The sequence below is a fragment of the Hydra vulgaris genome, chromosome 05, assembly GCF_038396675.1.
Source record: "Hydra vulgaris chromosome 05, alternate assembly HydraT2T_AEP".
Classification (NCBI taxonomy): Eukaryota; Metazoa; Cnidaria; class Hydrozoa; order Anthoathecata; family Hydridae; genus Hydra; species Hydra vulgaris.
In genome coordinates, this window is record NC_088924.1 from 30,542,501 (window position 1) to 30,561,697 (window position 19,197).

The following is a 19,197-nucleotide window of genomic DNA, read 5'->3' on the forward strand; positions in this document are numbered from 1 at the left end:
GTGTATTACACTGAGAATAAATAATGAACCAAGTGTCTAACTGCAGAGACAGTTCTTGGAGAAGGTTATCAACAAAATACAATATCTCAGGTGTCAGCGCCATGATCTGGATAAAATGTCTCCAAATACAGAGTATTTATTTAGTTGTAGATGTTAAGATCAAGATCATCATGACCACCCTGCTTTTGGTAATTTAATACAAGTTGTCACATGCCTTATAGAACTTTCTTTTTTAGACAAAATCTGGCTTAAAATACTCCCCTGCCTTAGGACTAAATTGAGTTTTTTTCAATGAAATAATCAACTTGGGCAAATGTAAACTGCATTTGGTTACTGTCTTGTAAAAGGCCTTCCAGAGGTGAGCAGAATGAATTGTGGTAGCTCTCCGAGAGGCTGATTCAATCAATAGCTGTATTGAGGTATTAACAGTGCCATGTTGTGCATGGATGGTGTTTCTGTTAGTGCTTTTGGTGTGGATTGTTAAAGCCATATAATTTAGTCCTTTCAAGTTGATTAGTAGGAATGATGCAATTGCTCATAATAAGAAAACCAAGCCTATGGTTAAGTCAAGTTTTTTTTTATAAAATCATGATTACAGTACATAAAATTATTAAACATAAAATAATTACCACACAATCTGTGTTTGAATCCTTTACAAATATTTGTTGTCTTTTTGAAGTAAATTCTGGCAAAAATTACCAGACCTTCTTTTTGTAAAACTACAATTTAAGTTATTTCTTATCGCTAATAGGGATTATTCTCTAAACCACATATATTTGAATGCTTAGACTAGGCTGCACTTATGCCCATTCACCTAACATCACACTTCCAACTACTACCTTAAAGATAACTGGGTTTATCTAATGTATGAGTTCCTATGATATCTTCTGCGTTAATGTAGGCATGAAAACTTTTATTCCTACTTGTTACAAGACAAAATTAACTCTATCTCATGGTTTCCTCTTTCTTGTGAAGTTACTATTTACAATCTTAATAATTTTGTTTATCGTTTTTATCATTTATATATTTTTAGATATCATAGATTTATATATTTTTACATATTTCTCTTGAGAACAAAAGTTTTATTATTGCAAGAATTCTTGTTTGTATCTCAGTTGGAGAAACTTTTGGAATATCTTTATTAGTATCATTAACAAAGAAATAAAAATCTGTTTGCTAATGTATGGAACGCTGCTGTTATATTTGCTAATGTATGGAATATTGCTGCTATATTTGAGCTGCTTTATTTAACAAACAAAGGAAATTTAATGAAACTTTTTGTTTAAAAAAAAACAACTAAAAAAACTATAAATGTATTTGAATTCTCTACAGTTTTCATGTCCTGTCTAATACAAATTATCGATTTTAAGTACTTCATAACTCATTTCTCTAACTTTTAAATAAATCTCTTAAAGCGACTTGAATCGTAGCTGCTTGAGGTTTTGTTTTAAGTAAATTGTTAAATAAAAAAAAATTGTTTGTGAACATTTGAAGAATTATGAGCTATATATGTTAGTTGGTATGTTACAACTGTAACATAGATATGTTAATATTTATCAGAAAAATATATAACCCTTTAAATAAATTAGAAAATACTAACTTATTATCACAAAATACTGCACATACAAATTAACTCTAACAAGGAAAAATTTGTTACCATCACGAAACATTGCAACACCAATCGTAAGACCATTTGGAAAACCAGTATCTAAAATAACTTGAGGAAGTTTCGTATCAAAACCAAAAGCTTCTACGCATGCTGCAAATGTTAATTTATTGATACTTGCATAAATATAAAAATCTTTGGGATTTAACAGATTTATTCCTCCAGAAGCCTTAACAACAATTTCTTTCCCTTTCTTCCCGATGTTTACTTGACCACTTAATCCTAGTATTTTAAAAAACAAACATTAAAAAAAATTAGGATTCAAGATTAATTATTTGTTAAATAACTTGCATCAATAATGTGAATACTTTTGTATAACTTAAAACAAAATACCTAACTCAGTAGGATTAAATAGTGGTGGTTGAATACTTTTGTATAACTTAAAACAAAATACCTAACTCAGTAGGATTAAATAGTGGTGGTTGAAGAGCAACAGCTAGTTCAGTATTACCAATTGATAAAAAGGAAAATGGTGTCCACATTCCAGTCATTGTTGAAGTAAATTTAATACCACCAGATCCTGTGAATCCAATTCCAACTACAAAAATATAAATTTATTCATTTATACCATGCGCATGGTACTCAGCATATGATCAAAAAAGAAAGATACTGTGCTTAATGCGTTTCTACATTAATAAAACCCTTATTAAACCCAAACCCTTTGAGTTAAACAAGGGTTGTAAAAAAATATTATTATTATTATTACTATTATTATTAAAAATATTAATATTATGTAAAATAACTTTATACTTAAATACTTCAATATTTAATTAAAACAATAAAAAAGTTTTAATTAAATATTGAAGAAGAAAAAGTGTGATACATTTAATTTACAATATTTATAATTTACAACATTTAAAACCATTCAATATAAACGTAAATATAAAATAATAAACATAGTTTATTATATTATAAACTAGTAAATCAAAAAAAAATTCTATTTTTTGATTTACTAGTTTATTTAGTAAAAAATTACTGTTTTTACTAAATTTTGGTTTTTTAACTTAATAACTTAAGACTTAAAAAACAATAGGTTTTGAATCGCTGCGCTTTAATGTCTTCGAAACTGCAAATAATTTGCAAATCGATGATTTTTGTGACATAATACGCAATTCATATAAAATGTCAAATAAATAAAATGTATGGGAAAATACAAATTAAATTTTTGTTAACTTAATTAACTTTTTTTGGTCAAATTTTTCCATTTCCTTGTATTGTCATCGAAAATGATTAAGTGTGCATAATTTGAGCAAAATTGGTTGAGAAAAAAGCTTTCAAAAATTGATTTCAAATTTTGTGGCACACAAACATATATATATATATATATATATATATAGAAAGTAACCTTATATAAAGCATGGAAAAAACAAATTAAAACTTAATCAAAAAGTGATACCATCAAACATCAATGTTTCTGGGACATCTAAAGTTAATTTTGCTTTTAACATAAACTCAGTATTTAATCCAAGAGATAAGTCAAAATAAGCAGAATTTAAAGTTATTGATTTGTCATTGTTTTTAAATAGCTCTAAAGAACCTCCATTATAACCAGCTTTTAATTTAAAACCATTATCATTAAAACCAGCAGTAACAAATAGCTTTGCCCCAGGATTCATTCTTTTCTTTGAAAATTCACAAAGTTGGTTCTGTTTGCAATCTTCTGGAATCTTTAGCTCCCCACAAAAGTATACTCCTAAATAAAATGAAAATTTTTTAAATCAGAAAAAGAAGCAGCACTTACTAATAGTTGGAAATTAGGAAGTTAAAAAAATATTATTTTTATATGAATTTGAATTCGATATTTTATATATATATATATATATATATATATATATATATATATATATATATATATATATATATATATATATATATATATATATATATATATATATATATACTCATGCTTGGTCGTTTTTAATTTTTCCAAAAAAATTTGAAGTTTTTGTTTCTTTTTTTTAAAAAAAAAAATGGTTTTAAAGACAGAAAAAAGTTTAAAACTTTTTTTAAAGTTTTTTTTATTATTATTTTATAGACTACCTGTCTCAACCAAACCCTCAGTAAATGTAGTGGCACTTCCTTCTAATAGCAAAAAAATATTTTATTATCTAGTCTTTTCATAAGCGTTTTTACAGTTTTTTTAAAAAACAATAAGTTTAAATTAGTTTCCTCATATAAATTAATGCGTTTTGGCATAATCTGACCTTAATTTAATCATTTTAGACAGAGTTGTTAACAAGGTCAAAAGTAGCAAGGCCAAGACCAAGGTCAAGGCTACATGTTACAAGACCAAGGCTAAAAGTTTTAAGGCCAAGGACAAGAGTTTCAAGGCCAAGACCTACGCAAACATCTTTAAGACCATAGGCAAAAATTTTGGCTTTACGTTAAGGCCAATTATTAACAATACGATAGGTAGCAAGTACTGCGACAATAAAAGCACATGTAATGAAATTAGACCAAGATTATGCACAGAATTCAACAAAGTCAATAAGAAAATATACTTGTAGATATATATGAAAGCCAAAAACAAAAATACATAAAAAACTTTTAATTCTTTAATGTTTAAATCTTTTTTTAAATTTTTAAATGTTTTAACTAATAAAAAACTTTAAGATATATCATGTGCCTTAATATATAGATGTAATCAATTCTCATTAACCAATCATGTCATTGATTATTGCTTTAAAATGGCTAGTCAAAAATGGCAACTTAAACTGTGACATAAAATGCAAAATAAGGTTCTAAAGCTTTCAAGTAAACAAAAATAACTCTTGTAAACAAAATTACCTGCAATAAAATTTTCAAAATGCAAACATAAAAGAAGAAAGTTGTATTCTTAAAGAAAAGGTGAAAGCCCATTGCCAAAATAATAAAGGCCAAGGCCAAAATTTTCAAGGCCAAGAACAAGTCCAAGGCCAATAGTTTCGTGATCAAGGCCAAGGCCTTAATTTTTGTCCTTAAGGCAAGGCCAATATATATATATATATACATATATATACATATATATATAAAATTTCTGGCATCACACTGAAATAGCCTGCTGCCAGGGGCTTCAGTATATACATCGAATATCATATAGCCTGCTGCCACAAGGGAGTGCTGCAACATAGATATGTAACCTGATGTAACAAAAATAGAGTAACAATTTGTTACACAAATATGCTTTAGTAGATATATATATATATATATATATATATATGCATATATATATATGTATATATATATATATATGTATATATATATATATATATATACATATATATATATATATATATATATATATATATATACACACATATATATATGTTTATATATTCATGTCCTGCAATCTACTTCATGTCCTGCTGCCTTGTAGGATACACCTTTTTAGGCAAAAGCTAGGAGATGCCAACTCCGATTTAAAACACCCCCTGCCTTGGGGCTCTTGGTTGAGTAAAGGCTAGAGATGGTGCCTCGATAAAAATACTCATCTTGGGCAGATGTTAAAGGCACCTGGCTACTGTCTTGTAGAAGGCCTCCTAGGCAAAGACTTAAGGGGTAAACAGATTCTATCTGTTGACCAGCCTCGCACCCCTTCTTCATCTACTAGGCTGGCGCAGATGTATTTTTAATACATTGTTTCCAGTTTAGGATGTTGAATGCTGGTTCTTCTTGACTCAATGCGTGGGTTTTGCTTGTGACTCTGTTTTTATGACTAGGCAACTCATTCTATTATCTCCTAATGAGGGTACAGCTCTAAAACTCAGTTTTATGATTCTGAGGCTGGCTGGTAGTCAGGTTTCTCGAACTCTGTGGTAGCTCTCAGAGAGGCTGATTCCATCAACAGCTGAAAAATATCAAAGTATTAACAGTGCCATGTTGCGCATGGATGGTGTCCCTGTTTGTACTTTTGGTGTGCATTGCGGAGGCCACATTTGGAGCTTTTTGTTACGGCTTAGGGTTTATTAGTAGTAATGAGGCAATTGCTTGGGCTATTAAACGGTGTTCTGAGTACTATCTATGCTTTGAGTCAAGTTCTTCAATCTAATTTAAAAATGAATAAAGTACCAAAAACTATAAAACACAAAAAACCATCACCATCATCAAGTTCTCTAAACCTATCACTCACTAATATTCGTGGTCTTCGAAGTAACTTTTCTTCTGTTGAGTCTTATCTCTTGCAAAATTCACCAGACTTACTTGCTCTTTGTGAGACTAATTTGAGTTCGGCTGTCTCATCTTGTGATCTTAGTGTTGATGGTTATCTTCCTCTGATTCGTAAAGACTCCACTAGTCACATGCTTGGCCTGGGCATTTACAATCGTAAGAATTCACCTGTTTGTCGTGAAACTAGGTTTGAATCCACAGACTATTCTTTCATGTGCTTTCGTTTAGCACCACTTCACTCTATTGCTTTTCTCTTTGTTCTATATCACTCTCCTTCATCTCAAGACTGCACTCTTTTTGATGTTATTTCTGATCATATTGACCAAGCCCTCTCTCTTTATCCATCAGCTAATATAGTTGTTGTCGGTGACTTTAATGCTCACCACTCTGAATGGCTTGGCTCTAGTGTCAGTGACTCTGCAGGCATTAAAGCCCACAACTTTTGCCTTTCTCAATCCCTTACTCAAATAGTCAACTTTCCAACTCGCTTTCCTGACAACCTGAATCACCTACCTTCTCTACTCGACTTATGTCTTGTTTCTGATCATAGTCAGTGTTCAGTTTCTCCACATTCACCCTTAGGTTCTTCTGATCACAGTTTGATCTCTCTAAAACTGATATCTCATTCTTCTTCATCACCTGAATCCCCCTATTATCGAACCACTTACAACTAAAGTAAAGCTGACTGGAATTCTTTCCGTGATTTTCTTCTTGATGGCCCTTGGGTAGAAATCTTTCGTCTTCCTGTCGACAAATGTGCTTCTTACATAACTTCGTGGATTCAGACCGGCATGGAATCTTTTATTCCCTCTCGACGATTCCAGGTCAAGCCTCACTCTCCTCCATGGTTTTCCTCACACTGTGCTGCTGCGATTGCCAATCGAAACCGTTACTTCCATACTTATCAGCAAAACAATTCTCCAGAAAACAGACGTCTGTTTATTACTCCTAGAAACAATTGTAAAAAGGTTTTGTCTAACGCCAAAACCCGCTATTCTCAGGTCATGAAATCTCGTATCTCCTCTCAAAAATTAGGCTCTCGTGAGTTCTGGAGAATCTTTAATAATATCAATAATAAGGGCAAATCTATAATTCCACCTCTCTTGTATAGTTCAGACTTTGTCACCTCACCTAAAGACAAAGCCGAATTGTTTGCTAAAAACTTTTTATCAATATCATCTCTTGATTCCACTAGTTGCGTTCTACCTGATATTGCCAACAAACAGGTTGATCCATTGCTTGACATTCATATCACTCCAGCATCTGTATCTAAAGTGATTTCCTGCCTAGACTCTTCTATAACTTGTGGCCCGGACAACATACCTGTTATTGTCTTGCAGAAGTGTTCTCCGGAGCTGTCATCTATACTCTCAAAACTATTCAACAAGTGCTTATCAGAGTCTTGTTTTCCAACCTGCTGGAAAGCGGCATCTGTTATCCCTATTTTCAAAATATCTGGAGAGCGATCTAATTTGTCCCATAAGTCTTCTTCCTATCATAAGCAAGGTTTTTGAATCTTTAATTAACAAACACTTAATTTCTCATCTTGAATCTAATCACTTACTTTCTGACCATCAATATGGATTTCGATCTTCTCGTTCTACAGCTGATTTGCTAACAGTAATAACTGACAGGTTTTATCATGCATTAGATGAAGGTGGAGAGGTTAAGGCCATCACTGTTGACATTTCAAAAGCTTTTGATAAAGTTTGGCATGTTGGTCTTCTCCATAAGCTTTCTACTTATGGTGTATTCGGCAACATCTTTAAGATCATTGAATCCTTCCTTTCCAATTGTAGCATAAAAGATGTCCTTGATGGACAACACTCTTTTTCTTATTCTGTAACTTCAGGGGTTCCTCGAGGTTCTATCCTTGGCCCTATACTCTTTTTAATTTACATTAACGATCTTCCAGATATTCTTACATCTAAGGTGGCATTGTTTGCAGATGATACTACCATTTATTCTTGTCGTGATAAGAAACCAACACTCTCTGATTGCTTGGAGGGGGCATTTGAGCTTAAAAAGGATGTCACTTCTGCTACAGCATGAGGCTCACAGTGGCTGGTGAACTTTAATTCAGATAAAACTCAATTTTTTTCAGCCAATCGTTATTGCAATAATTTAGATCTTCCTATATTTATGAACGGTGATGTACTCAATGAGTCACCTACTCTTCATCTTCTAGGATTAACTCTTACTTCCAATCTTTCTTGGAAACCATATATCAAATCAGTTGCAAAATTAGCATCTGCTAAGGTTGCATCTCTTTATCGAGCTCGTCACTTTCTTACTTTGGATTTTATTCTCTATCTCTATACATCTCAAATCCGGCCTTGTATGGAATACTGTTGCCATATCTGGGGCGGATCTTCTAATGATGCCCTTTCTCTTTTAGACAAGGTGCAAAAACGCATTGTAAACATAGTTGGACCTGCTCTTGCAGCCAACCTCCAACCATTATCACATCGTCGTAATGTTGCTTCTCTTTTCTACAAATACTATAATGGGCACTGCTCTAAAAAGCTAGCGTCTCTTGTGCCATCTACTAAAACTCATTCTCGTGTTACTCATCATTCAATTAAGTGTCATCCTTTTTCTATGACTGTTCCTAAGTGCTCCAAAAACGCTTATTCGTCTAGTTTTTTTCCTCGAACATCAGCTCTTTGGAATTGGCTTCCTTCATCTTGCTTTCCTGATTCATATAATTTGCAATCTTTTAAGTCATCCGTCAATCGTTATCTTGCTCCACAATCTTCATCTTTTCTCTTTCAGTAACTTCCAACTTTAACTAGTGGCTGCTTGTAGCCTTGTTGGAAGCGAAGATGTTTAAAAAAATATATATATATATGTGTATATATATATATAATAATATATAATATATATAAATATATATATATATATATATTTATATATATATATACAAATATATACATATATATATATATATTTTTTTAAATTCACCTCCCCAAGACGAACAAGGCCGCTGTGCAGAGAAACAAGTTGAGCGCGGTACTACCAGGGACCTGGTGGGAATCAAACTCGGAACCTCTCGCTTATGAAGCAAGCGCTCTACCACTACACCACTACCGCAACTATATATATATATTATATATATATATATATATATATATATATATATATATATATATATATATATATATATATATATATATATATACATACATATAACCTTTGGAATTAGGAAAAATGAGGTCGGCAATAATTTGCTGACCTCAGTTTTTTAAAGGACAGCATCAGGCTGGCAAAAAAAATTTGATACAAAGGTCTTACCATAAACATAAAAACGAGGTTGCTAAAAAATTACTGACTGCAAACACTTTAAGGTCGGCAGTTAGGTCGGCATTGCCGAATACCGAGCCTAATTTTGAAGGTTGTATATATATATATATATATATATATATATATATATATATATATATATATATATATATATATATATATATATATATGGATTCCATTTTTAACTTAAGCTAAAAGGCAACAATTTTATCAAATATTTGCCTATTTAAACTGTAAATTAAATTTTTAGCTATTTTGTATGAAAGCTGTTAGTCTGAAGTATAAAATAAGCTAAAAAGTTTTGAGTCTGACCAAAGTAGGGCAAACTTGTTACTAAAAATACCACTTAAGTTATGTTATATAGAAAACAAGGCAAAAAATTGTTTCATCTTTTAGGTCAGATTTTTGCGAACTGGTAACTCAGATTGTATTGGAAACTTACAGTATGTTGAGAATTCTATACTAATTAAAAATTATATAAAAATTCATCAGAGGGGACTATTTAAAGATAATAAACCTGTTTTTTTCCCTTAAAAAATCACATTAATCAGGGCTTTCAATATGCCTCAGAATTCAAGCTTGAATTACAATTGATTTCAGAAACACCTTAAGTCAATTGTGGCGTTTCTCGATGGAACAGCTAACGCAGCGCAATTTGGAATAATAAACTAGCGCGAATAGAAGTTGTAATGATTGTTACACAACCATTGAATAGTTACATTGAATCAAGTCGATTTACTTGATTGGAGGTTATGTTTTTATCTTTATGTTGATGTGATGTACTTTACTAGTTTACAGTGACTGATTTATTTGATTTGTGAGTTTTTCAGACTTTAATTGATCTAATAGCGGAGTATGATGACAATGCCTACTAGAAAAAAAAAGAGGAAAATAGTAGTAGTAAAAAAGTCTATCTACAAAAGTGAAATAATAAAGAAAGCGTTGACAGAAGCCCCTACACAAACTACGCTGAGAAGAATATATTTGAAAGAAAACCTGGAGAAGATTGCAAGTAAGTTAAAGTATAACTTTTTTGGATGTATTTATTGGTCATATGTAACTTTTATGTAGGCACCAATATTCACTTAGACCTACTTGTTTTGTTAATGAATTTGAAGTAAAGCAATGATAATTTGAAGACTGTATTAACGTGTAATACTTATATAATGTTTTAATGTGTAATACTTATATAATGTATTAAAATGTAATACTTATATGTCTTAACGTGTAATACTTATATGTATTAACGTGTAATACTTATATAATGTATTAAAATGTAATACTTATATAATGTATTAATGTGTAATACTTATTTAATGTATTAGCGTGTAATACTTATATGTATTAACGTGTAATACTTATATAATGTATTAATGTGTAATACTTATATAATGTATAAATGTGTAATACTTATATGTATTAACGTGTAATACTTATATAATACTTGTCAGGAGCTTTTTACTGTTACTTATATAACAGACACTTAATATTTTTAATTTAAAAATTTCTATTACTAGGCTTACCTTAACAGCTGAGCCTTTTGATAAAATATAAAAATTTAACCCTGTTTTTTTGTGTTTGAATTTCTTAGAGTACGCCTAACTAAATTATTTTCTTAAACTGCAGGTTTTTCTTAAACTTAAGGTGCAGAAGAAAGTGTTTTGAAGTCATTGGAGAAGATGATTGCCTAAGGGTATTCAACAGTCTTTAATCTTCAAAACATTAGTCTCATTCATAAGTCTGAAAACTAAAAATGGACAAGATTGGTATCTGCAGTTGTTGATGTGTACTGCCAAGATTAAGCAAAGGAGAAGGCTCTTTAATGAGACTTCAAAGCCAGAACGAGGAGTAACATTCTTTTATGAAATATCAACATCATCTGGAAAACACCAGGTATGCAAATTGGCTTTTATCAGGAAAAGTGAAACCTAAAAGTGTCATTAACATGGTGAAAGAGCACATATCTTCTTATCCAACAAAAATAACTCACTATGGTAATACTGAAAAACATTTTCTCAATGAAAAACTTTCTGTATAAATCATGCAAAAGGCGTTTCAACAGAAGTATCCTGGAATCTTTTTTTTTTTTTTTTTTTGTAATTCACCTTCCCAAGGCCAAGAAGGCCACTACAGACGAGGCTACTTGTGGTTATAACCTTCTTTCAACTCTATAACTTCGAAACACGAACCATGACAAACAAGGCCGCTGTGCAGAGAAACATGTTGAGCATCAATGCAATTACAATTTTTATTTTATATTTAGGCAGCAGTTTTCATTGAGGTTTGGATTACCTCAAGTTGACACATGCTGCACATGTGATGAGTAAAGGTAAAAATTAAAAGTAAATATTTAAGCGACAATGTTAAGACTGCTGTAGCTGTTGAGAAAATTTCATATTCGCAGAAATGAACCATTTTCTCAGAATTTGCCTAAATGTTTTGCAGAAAAATTAAAGAAATTGCGCAGAAATGTCATGATGATGATAAAATAAAAGGGATTTGTATAAATTATATGCAAAATTTACAACTTCCTTGTATACCAGTACAAGAAACTTTTTACCTCAGTCAACTGACCATTAATGTTTTCTGCATACTTAGCTTTCAAGATAATAGTGTCAAACTTTTTTGTATCATGAAGGGGTTGGTGCAAAAGGACCTGATGAAGTTCCTTCTTTCTACTATTACTCTCTAAATATATAGAATATTCTTGCAATGATGTAGAACAGTTGCATGTGTTTTCTGACAGGTGGGGGGGGGGGGGGGAAGGCCAAAACAAAAACCATACCCTTGTTAAGCTATGTTCTGCACTAGTATCACTAAACAAAGTTAAGAGTGTTAACCAATATTTTTCTGTGAGAGGTCACTCTTTTCTTCCTAGCGATTAAGACTTTTTTGTTTTGAAAAGAAAAATTCAGAAAACTGATGTAATTTATACCTCAAAAGAATATAATGACCTGATGACCTGATTCTGTCATCCTCCAACAAAAATCATTTTCTATTATCATTGTAAAAACCCTGACATCATTGATTTTAAGAACCGGTGGCCTTAATTTTATAAAAAAAATCAATGTAGACTGATGAAACAGCTGGCCGCAATATGCCCAGGAATGAAATGGTTACATTCAAAATCAGTACTTTTATGCATATGAGCCACAAAAATGAAACTAAGGGGAAAGTATTTTGCAGAAACTATATTGATGGAATTCAGTTCCAAACATTTTCTTTGGGAAATTTCAAATTGTTTAGTGCTGCCTTTTCTACAGCCAAAGCTTATCCGGATGTAGTGATCCTAACAACAATAAGAAGATTGCTGACATCCATAAACTTATGCTGTACATTCTAGGTGATGAAAATATTAAACAGTTTTATAAACAGATTCTGACTTGGCCAACTGTAGACAAAGGTGGTCCAAAATTTGCTAAACGTTGACAAAAAGAGAATAAAATTTGACTACTTTTTCATTTTCCGCAGTGGAATTGCACATATATAGATATATACATACATATACATACTTTATAGGTATGTATATGCAACATATACATATTATTTATATATTTCCAAGTGTGTATATATTTATACACAAACATATAATACATCTATAAATATGTTTAGATAAGCACTGTGATGTCTCACTTTAATAGCCTGCTGCTGGGGGCTTCAATACATGCATCAACTACTTTATAGTCTGCTGCTGCAAAAGAGTGCCACTACATCAACTGAGGGTTTGAGATTGGGCAGCAATCTTTTCTTTCATAATTCCTCATTTTTTCCTTTTTTTGTGAAAAAGCTGTATGCCATAAAGATAAGCAAAACTAAAAAGCACTTGCTGATCTATATATGCTATAATATATATACATATATATATATATATATAAATATATATATATATATATATATATATATATATATATATATATATATATATATATATATATATATATATATATATAGGGCTCGAAATAAATGCCTGTATATACATATACATAAGACTCTAAATACCATAAATTTAAAAACCCCTTTTTTATTATAAATAATTTTATGCTAATAACTACCATTATAAGATTTATTACTATTATTTTTTTCTTCCATTGTAATTATTGTAAACATAAATTAAAAAACCCCTTTTAAATTTATTTTATAACAACTTAAAAACAATAGTTATTTAAAAAATAGAAACCAGTTTTTATTACACTATTAAATTTAAGTTATGTAACCTTTTTTTCGTGCTAAAAAATTTTGCTATTAAAAGTGTTTCTAAAATTAATCCTAGAAAAAGTTTAAAAAGATTTGTAAAAGATTAAAAAGATTTATAAAAGAAAAAAAAATACATATTTGTATAAATGTAATTAGATAATATATTGTGTAATTACATTTATATAAATACATATTTTTTTTCCTTTTACAATTTCTTTTATAAATTATTTGATAATTTAAACAAAATGGGTTTATTGTAAACATAATTAATTTGTTACTTTATTTAATAAAGTAATCAGTAAACTTAATTTATGTATTTAATAATTTTGTACTTTTATTATACATTTAATTATGCATTTAATAATTAAATAATTTATGTATTTAACATATTTACATAATAATTTATTAATTTAATAATTTACAAAGCATTTTGCATAGTATAGTAATTTTTAAAAAACATAATATAAATATATTTCCCTTTTAAGTTTTAGTTTTTTGAGCTTAGATTTTTCTTTTTCTTCAAGATTTTTTTTTTGTTAGATAATTTATCTTACAAATTTTTCTTATTATGAAACACATTTTGAAACGCCTAGAATTGTCAAAACAAATTGCGTGGTCAAGTTGTAAAACAAAATATTTTATGCGTGGTCAGAAATGGCGTTCGATCGCACTTCTTTAATTTTTATCGGACATGTCCAGCAAACTTGAGTCTTTATCAGACAAATTGTCCGGTACAAAAAAATTAGTTATTTCGAGCCCTGATATATATATATATATTTATATATATATATATATTTATATATATATATTTATATATATATATTTATATATATATATTTATATATATATATATAAATATATATATATATATATATATATATATAAATATATATATATATATTTATATATATATATATATTTATATGTATATATATTTATATATATATATATTTATATATATATATATTTATATATATATATATATATTTATATATATATATATATATTTATATATATATATATATATATTTATATATATATATATATATATATATAAAGGGCTTAATGTGAAACAATGACAAGCCACAAAAACAAATATTTAAGAAAAATGACATTTAAGTTTTATTTAAATCTATAAAATCACATTTTGCAGTAAGATGATTTTATAATTATAGCTCCAATTTTAAGAATTATGCCTTAATATCTTTTTGGCTATTGCGTATACTATTTATGATTATAAAAATGATAATAACTTATTTTTGAAAAAAGTGTGGTATGTCATTGTTTCACAATAAGCCCTTCATATATATATATATATATATATATATATATATATATATATATATATATATATATATATATATATATATATATATATATATATATATATATATATATATATATATATATATATATATATATATATATATATATATATATATATATATATATATATATATATATATATATATATAAATCACAATTTACGGAACCAATTTTTGTACTAAAGTTCTGTGCAACTTTTTAAACTTCTTTTTGAGGTAGCATTAGGCAGACATTTTTTGATATCTTAGTTTAGAAACATATATACACTTAGATTATTTTTGGAAAGAAGAAAAGTTAAACTTTTTTTTTGTGTACTTTTATGCATGGTTGCATCTTTTATGCATGGCATCTTTTTTACTGAAACTTTTTTACTTTTGCTCATGGAAATTTCATTGAAAGTTAAATTATAGGAATCCTTATTCCACTTTTATTGATAATTTATAGGACTCCTTATTCCACTTTTTTGTTGATAATTTAAAGGACTCCTTATTCCACTTTTTTATTGATAATTTATAGGACTCCTTATTCCACTTTTTTAATATTTTAAATAGTTAAAAGTTTATTAGATCCCCTAACTGAGAGTAACTTTTTGTTTTTTTTCATAACAAAAATATTTATACAAGCTTGTTTTCTGTTTTATCCCAATTTTTGATACTCTTATGCATATTGGAACTTTTAGAACAGTTAAAAGTAAATCATGGTTAACAACATCAGTTGAGAACTGCAATCAATTACAAAAGATACTGTTGAATTGACAAACACTGTTAAACTGTTAAATTTTATGAAACATAAGCTAATAAAACAGCTTGCTCAAGATACCAGTACTGCAATTGTACATACATGTTGCGATTTTATTGATGGAAACAATATTGAGTAACTGAGCCAAGTATGTTTGGTTGGTTTTTGATTCACTTGAAAAAGCTTTTTCTAAGTTTCGATAGGGATCTGGACATACTTTGAATACTATAAATGTGTAATTGAAAAAAAATATATATATAACATACTACCCATAATGATACAACCCATTATTATAACAAATATGGAGATAATCTGAATATGGAGATAGATATATATGATAATATAATAATAATATAATCATAGAGGTGAACTTGATAATCTTACCAATCCTCTTGTCCAATTAATAATATTTTGCTTTTTATTTTTTCAAGGTGCTACTTGGCTACATGACATTTTATGTAACTCAGTTTCAGCTCATACCAACCAAGTATAAATTTAATATTAAAAAAACAGTGCAGAAATATATTTTGCTTTGCTGAAGAATTATGTACTAATTCCTACTCATAACAGTGAAAAAGAGTCTAAAGCAAAAATACTGAATCATAGTTAATGTTTCTCAATATATCTAAATTTGTAAATACTATATTGAAATATATAGCTAAAACTTATTTTTTGTACGAGGAATGGGTTCAGTTTTTTGTTGATCACTCTCAATGCTACTTTTTTTCTAGTTAGGTTCTGTAAGCAAAAAAAAAAAGTTGTACTTTTAAAAATACAGTGTTTTATTTTCCATGTATGTTATTGATATCCATCATTAAATTGATTTTTTCTAGAAATTTAAATACATTAAACATTTTTTAGCCATTGTTGGTTTTCCTATAATAACTTTGTTTCTTTTAGAAATTCATATTAGAAAACATAGAGCCTTACCATTGTTATAAAAATATATCAATAGGTCTGTAATTATAAAAGACCATATTATTGCTATTACACAGGTCTACAAAAAAAAAAACTTTTTTCCTGTTGCATGAGATATTTAAACTGATTTTTATGTATTTTTAAAAAGTATAAGGTCCATTTTTGTTGGCAAGCTATAGTTTTTTGCAATAACCAATTTAACAATTTTTTAAAAATTATGATTTTCATAGATATTTTTATTTAATAGTTATAAAAATGTCATTGTTTTTACTATATCAAATATATAATATGATGCCTTCTTCAAATTGACATTAGTGCAAGCATAATCCTAACTCATTCTATTATATCTGTGGTTGATATACACTCGCTCAACAAAGATGAAACATTCTTTGGATGGGAACCACTAAATCACATTGACAACTGCTATTTTTGTCTTGATACTACTAGTATTGGTAAAATAAAGAGGAAAAAAATAGCTTATCCCAAATTCCTTCTGCTATTAGACCAATTCAACATTCTAATGAGATTCCATTTCCAATTATTAAAGTTTTATTTTTGTCAGAAGATGATCAAAGTATGTCTGCTACAGAAACAGAAAATTTTTTACCAGATTTGGGAGACTTCTCATCAAATGCTAAACAATTCAATTTGTTTCAGTGTTTTAGTCAGATAGAACTGAATGACTTAGTTTGTGATTTAGGGCTTTCTAAACAAGCAGCAGAAGTATTAGTGTCACATTTAAAAGAAAAAAACCTACTCGATAGCTTTGCAAAAGCTTCTTATTTTTGAACAAGAGATGAACCTTAGTTAACTTTTTTTTTAAATTCGATTTATTTGTTTACTGCAATGATATTTCAGGTCTTCTATTACAGTTAGGTATTTCTGTATATAATCCAACAGAATGGAGACTTTTTATCAATAGCTCAAACCGAAGCCTCAAATGTGCCATATTGCACATTGGAAATATTTTTTGTTCTGTACCAATTTGTCATTCTGTTTATTTGTGAGAAGCTTATGATGACATTAAAATGGTGCTTATCTTGATTAAATATCATGAACACAACATTATTTGAGTAGATCTAAAAATGGTTAACTTTCTACTTGGTCAGCAGAAAGGTTTTACAAAGTTTCCATGTTATCTCTGTATGTGGGACAGTCAAGCAAGAAACCAACACTGGAACTACAGAAAGAATGGTCCATTTGCAAGACTCTCCCAGTGGGCATGCACAATATTGTAAATGAACCAAGTTGTTATTCAAAATAAAATAGTTTTTTCCACCACTCCATTGTAAACTTGGATTCATGAAACAATTTGTTAAAGCACTGAAAACTGATAGTGATTGTTTTCAGTATATATATACATCATTACCAGGTTTTTCAATAGAGAAAAAAAAGGCAGGAGTTTTTAATGGGTCAAATATTCGCTATTTTATGAAAGATAAAGAATTCATTAAAACAACAAATATCAAAGAGAAAACAGCTTGGTTGTCATTTGTGGTTGTTGTAAAAAACTTTCTTGGAAATAAAAAAGCAGAAAACTATTTGATCTTAAATACTTCCATTAATTACCATAAATGAATATCTGACATAAATAAATTACACAATGTATAAATACAACAACTAACCTCTTTTAAAATCATCTACCATGACATCATTAACTATCTTTTTAATTTCTTCTGTATTAAAATTGTTTTGGTTTGTATTAGACATAACCATGGCTAAAATATAAAATAATTAATAGAGAACTACATAAATTCTTTATATATATATATACACATATATACTTTTATTAAAATTTTTTTGTCTAATAAAATCCATAACATTTTTTTTCAAAAAAAAAACAAATAATAATAATAATGAAATTATTTTTTTGTGCCCAAACCCAAAGCCTCAACCCAAACCCTCAGTTGATGTAGCAGCAAATCCATTGCATGTTCACACTATCATTTGATATCATTCTAATTTAAGGAGCTGTGAGTGTACTGAAGCACTCACAGCTCCTTTAATTAGAATGATATCAGATAATCGATCTAAATGAGTGTATATAAATAAATAAATATATATATATATATATTTATATATATATATATATACATATATATATATATATATATATATATATATATATATATATATATATATATATATATATATATATATATATATACATACATATATATACATATATATATATATATATGTATATATATATATATACATATGTATATATATATATATATATATATATGTATATATATATATATATATATATACATATGTATATATATATATATATATACATATGTATATATATATATATATATACATATGTATATATATATATATATATATATACATATGTATATATATATATATATATATATATATATATATATATATATATATATATATATATATATATATATATATATATATATATATATACATATATATATATCTATATATCAGTGGTGTAAACTGGATTTTTAGATGTTTGAGTTTTGACACTTACAGGCATTGTGCAAACTCCAAACTTTTGTATATTTATGCTTATATCAAAAAAGAATGTTTTGCAAAGAATTAGGGTGATTGGAGCTTGGGAACAAAAAACCCCTAATTTTTGGGCCCACCCAGCCCTTAATGTGGGAGCAACAAGTTTATAAAATAATTTCTTTACGATTTTTATCTAAATTCATATTCATTAACAAATTTCAAATTTCATGCACTAATCTCTTATTTTTCAAAAACTATTACCATATAAAGTTTTAACCCCCTTCAATATGAGGGGGCTGTAAACATTGCAGGGTCATAAAAACTGAACACTAAGAGATTATTGCATGAAACTTGAAATTTGTTGATGAATATGAATTAAGATAAAAATAGCAAAGAAAATATTTTATAAACTC

At 28.3% G+C, this 19,197-nt stretch overlaps 1 protein-coding gene across 2 annotated transcripts in view; it reads right to left on the bottom strand.

Moving 5' to 3' along the window:
* LOC136071952 (uncharacterized) overlaps window positions 1-19,197 on the bottom strand; it is a 96,812-nt gene that overhangs the window by 37,968 nt on the left and 39,647 nt on the right. For both annotated transcript variants that reach the window (XM_065797898.1, XM_065797899.1), the window contains 4 exons: window positions 17,917-18,009; window positions 3,063-3,359; window positions 2,061-2,204; window positions 1,658-1,888 (listed from right to left, as the gene is read on the bottom strand). In XM_065797898.1, the coding sequence (XP_065653970.1) occupies window positions 1,658-1,888; window positions 2,061-2,204; window positions 3,063-3,359; window positions 17,917-18,009 (765 nt within the window). The remainder of the gene's footprint in view (window positions 1-1,657; window positions 1,889-2,060; window positions 2,205-3,062; window positions 3,360-17,916; window positions 18,010-19,197) is intronic.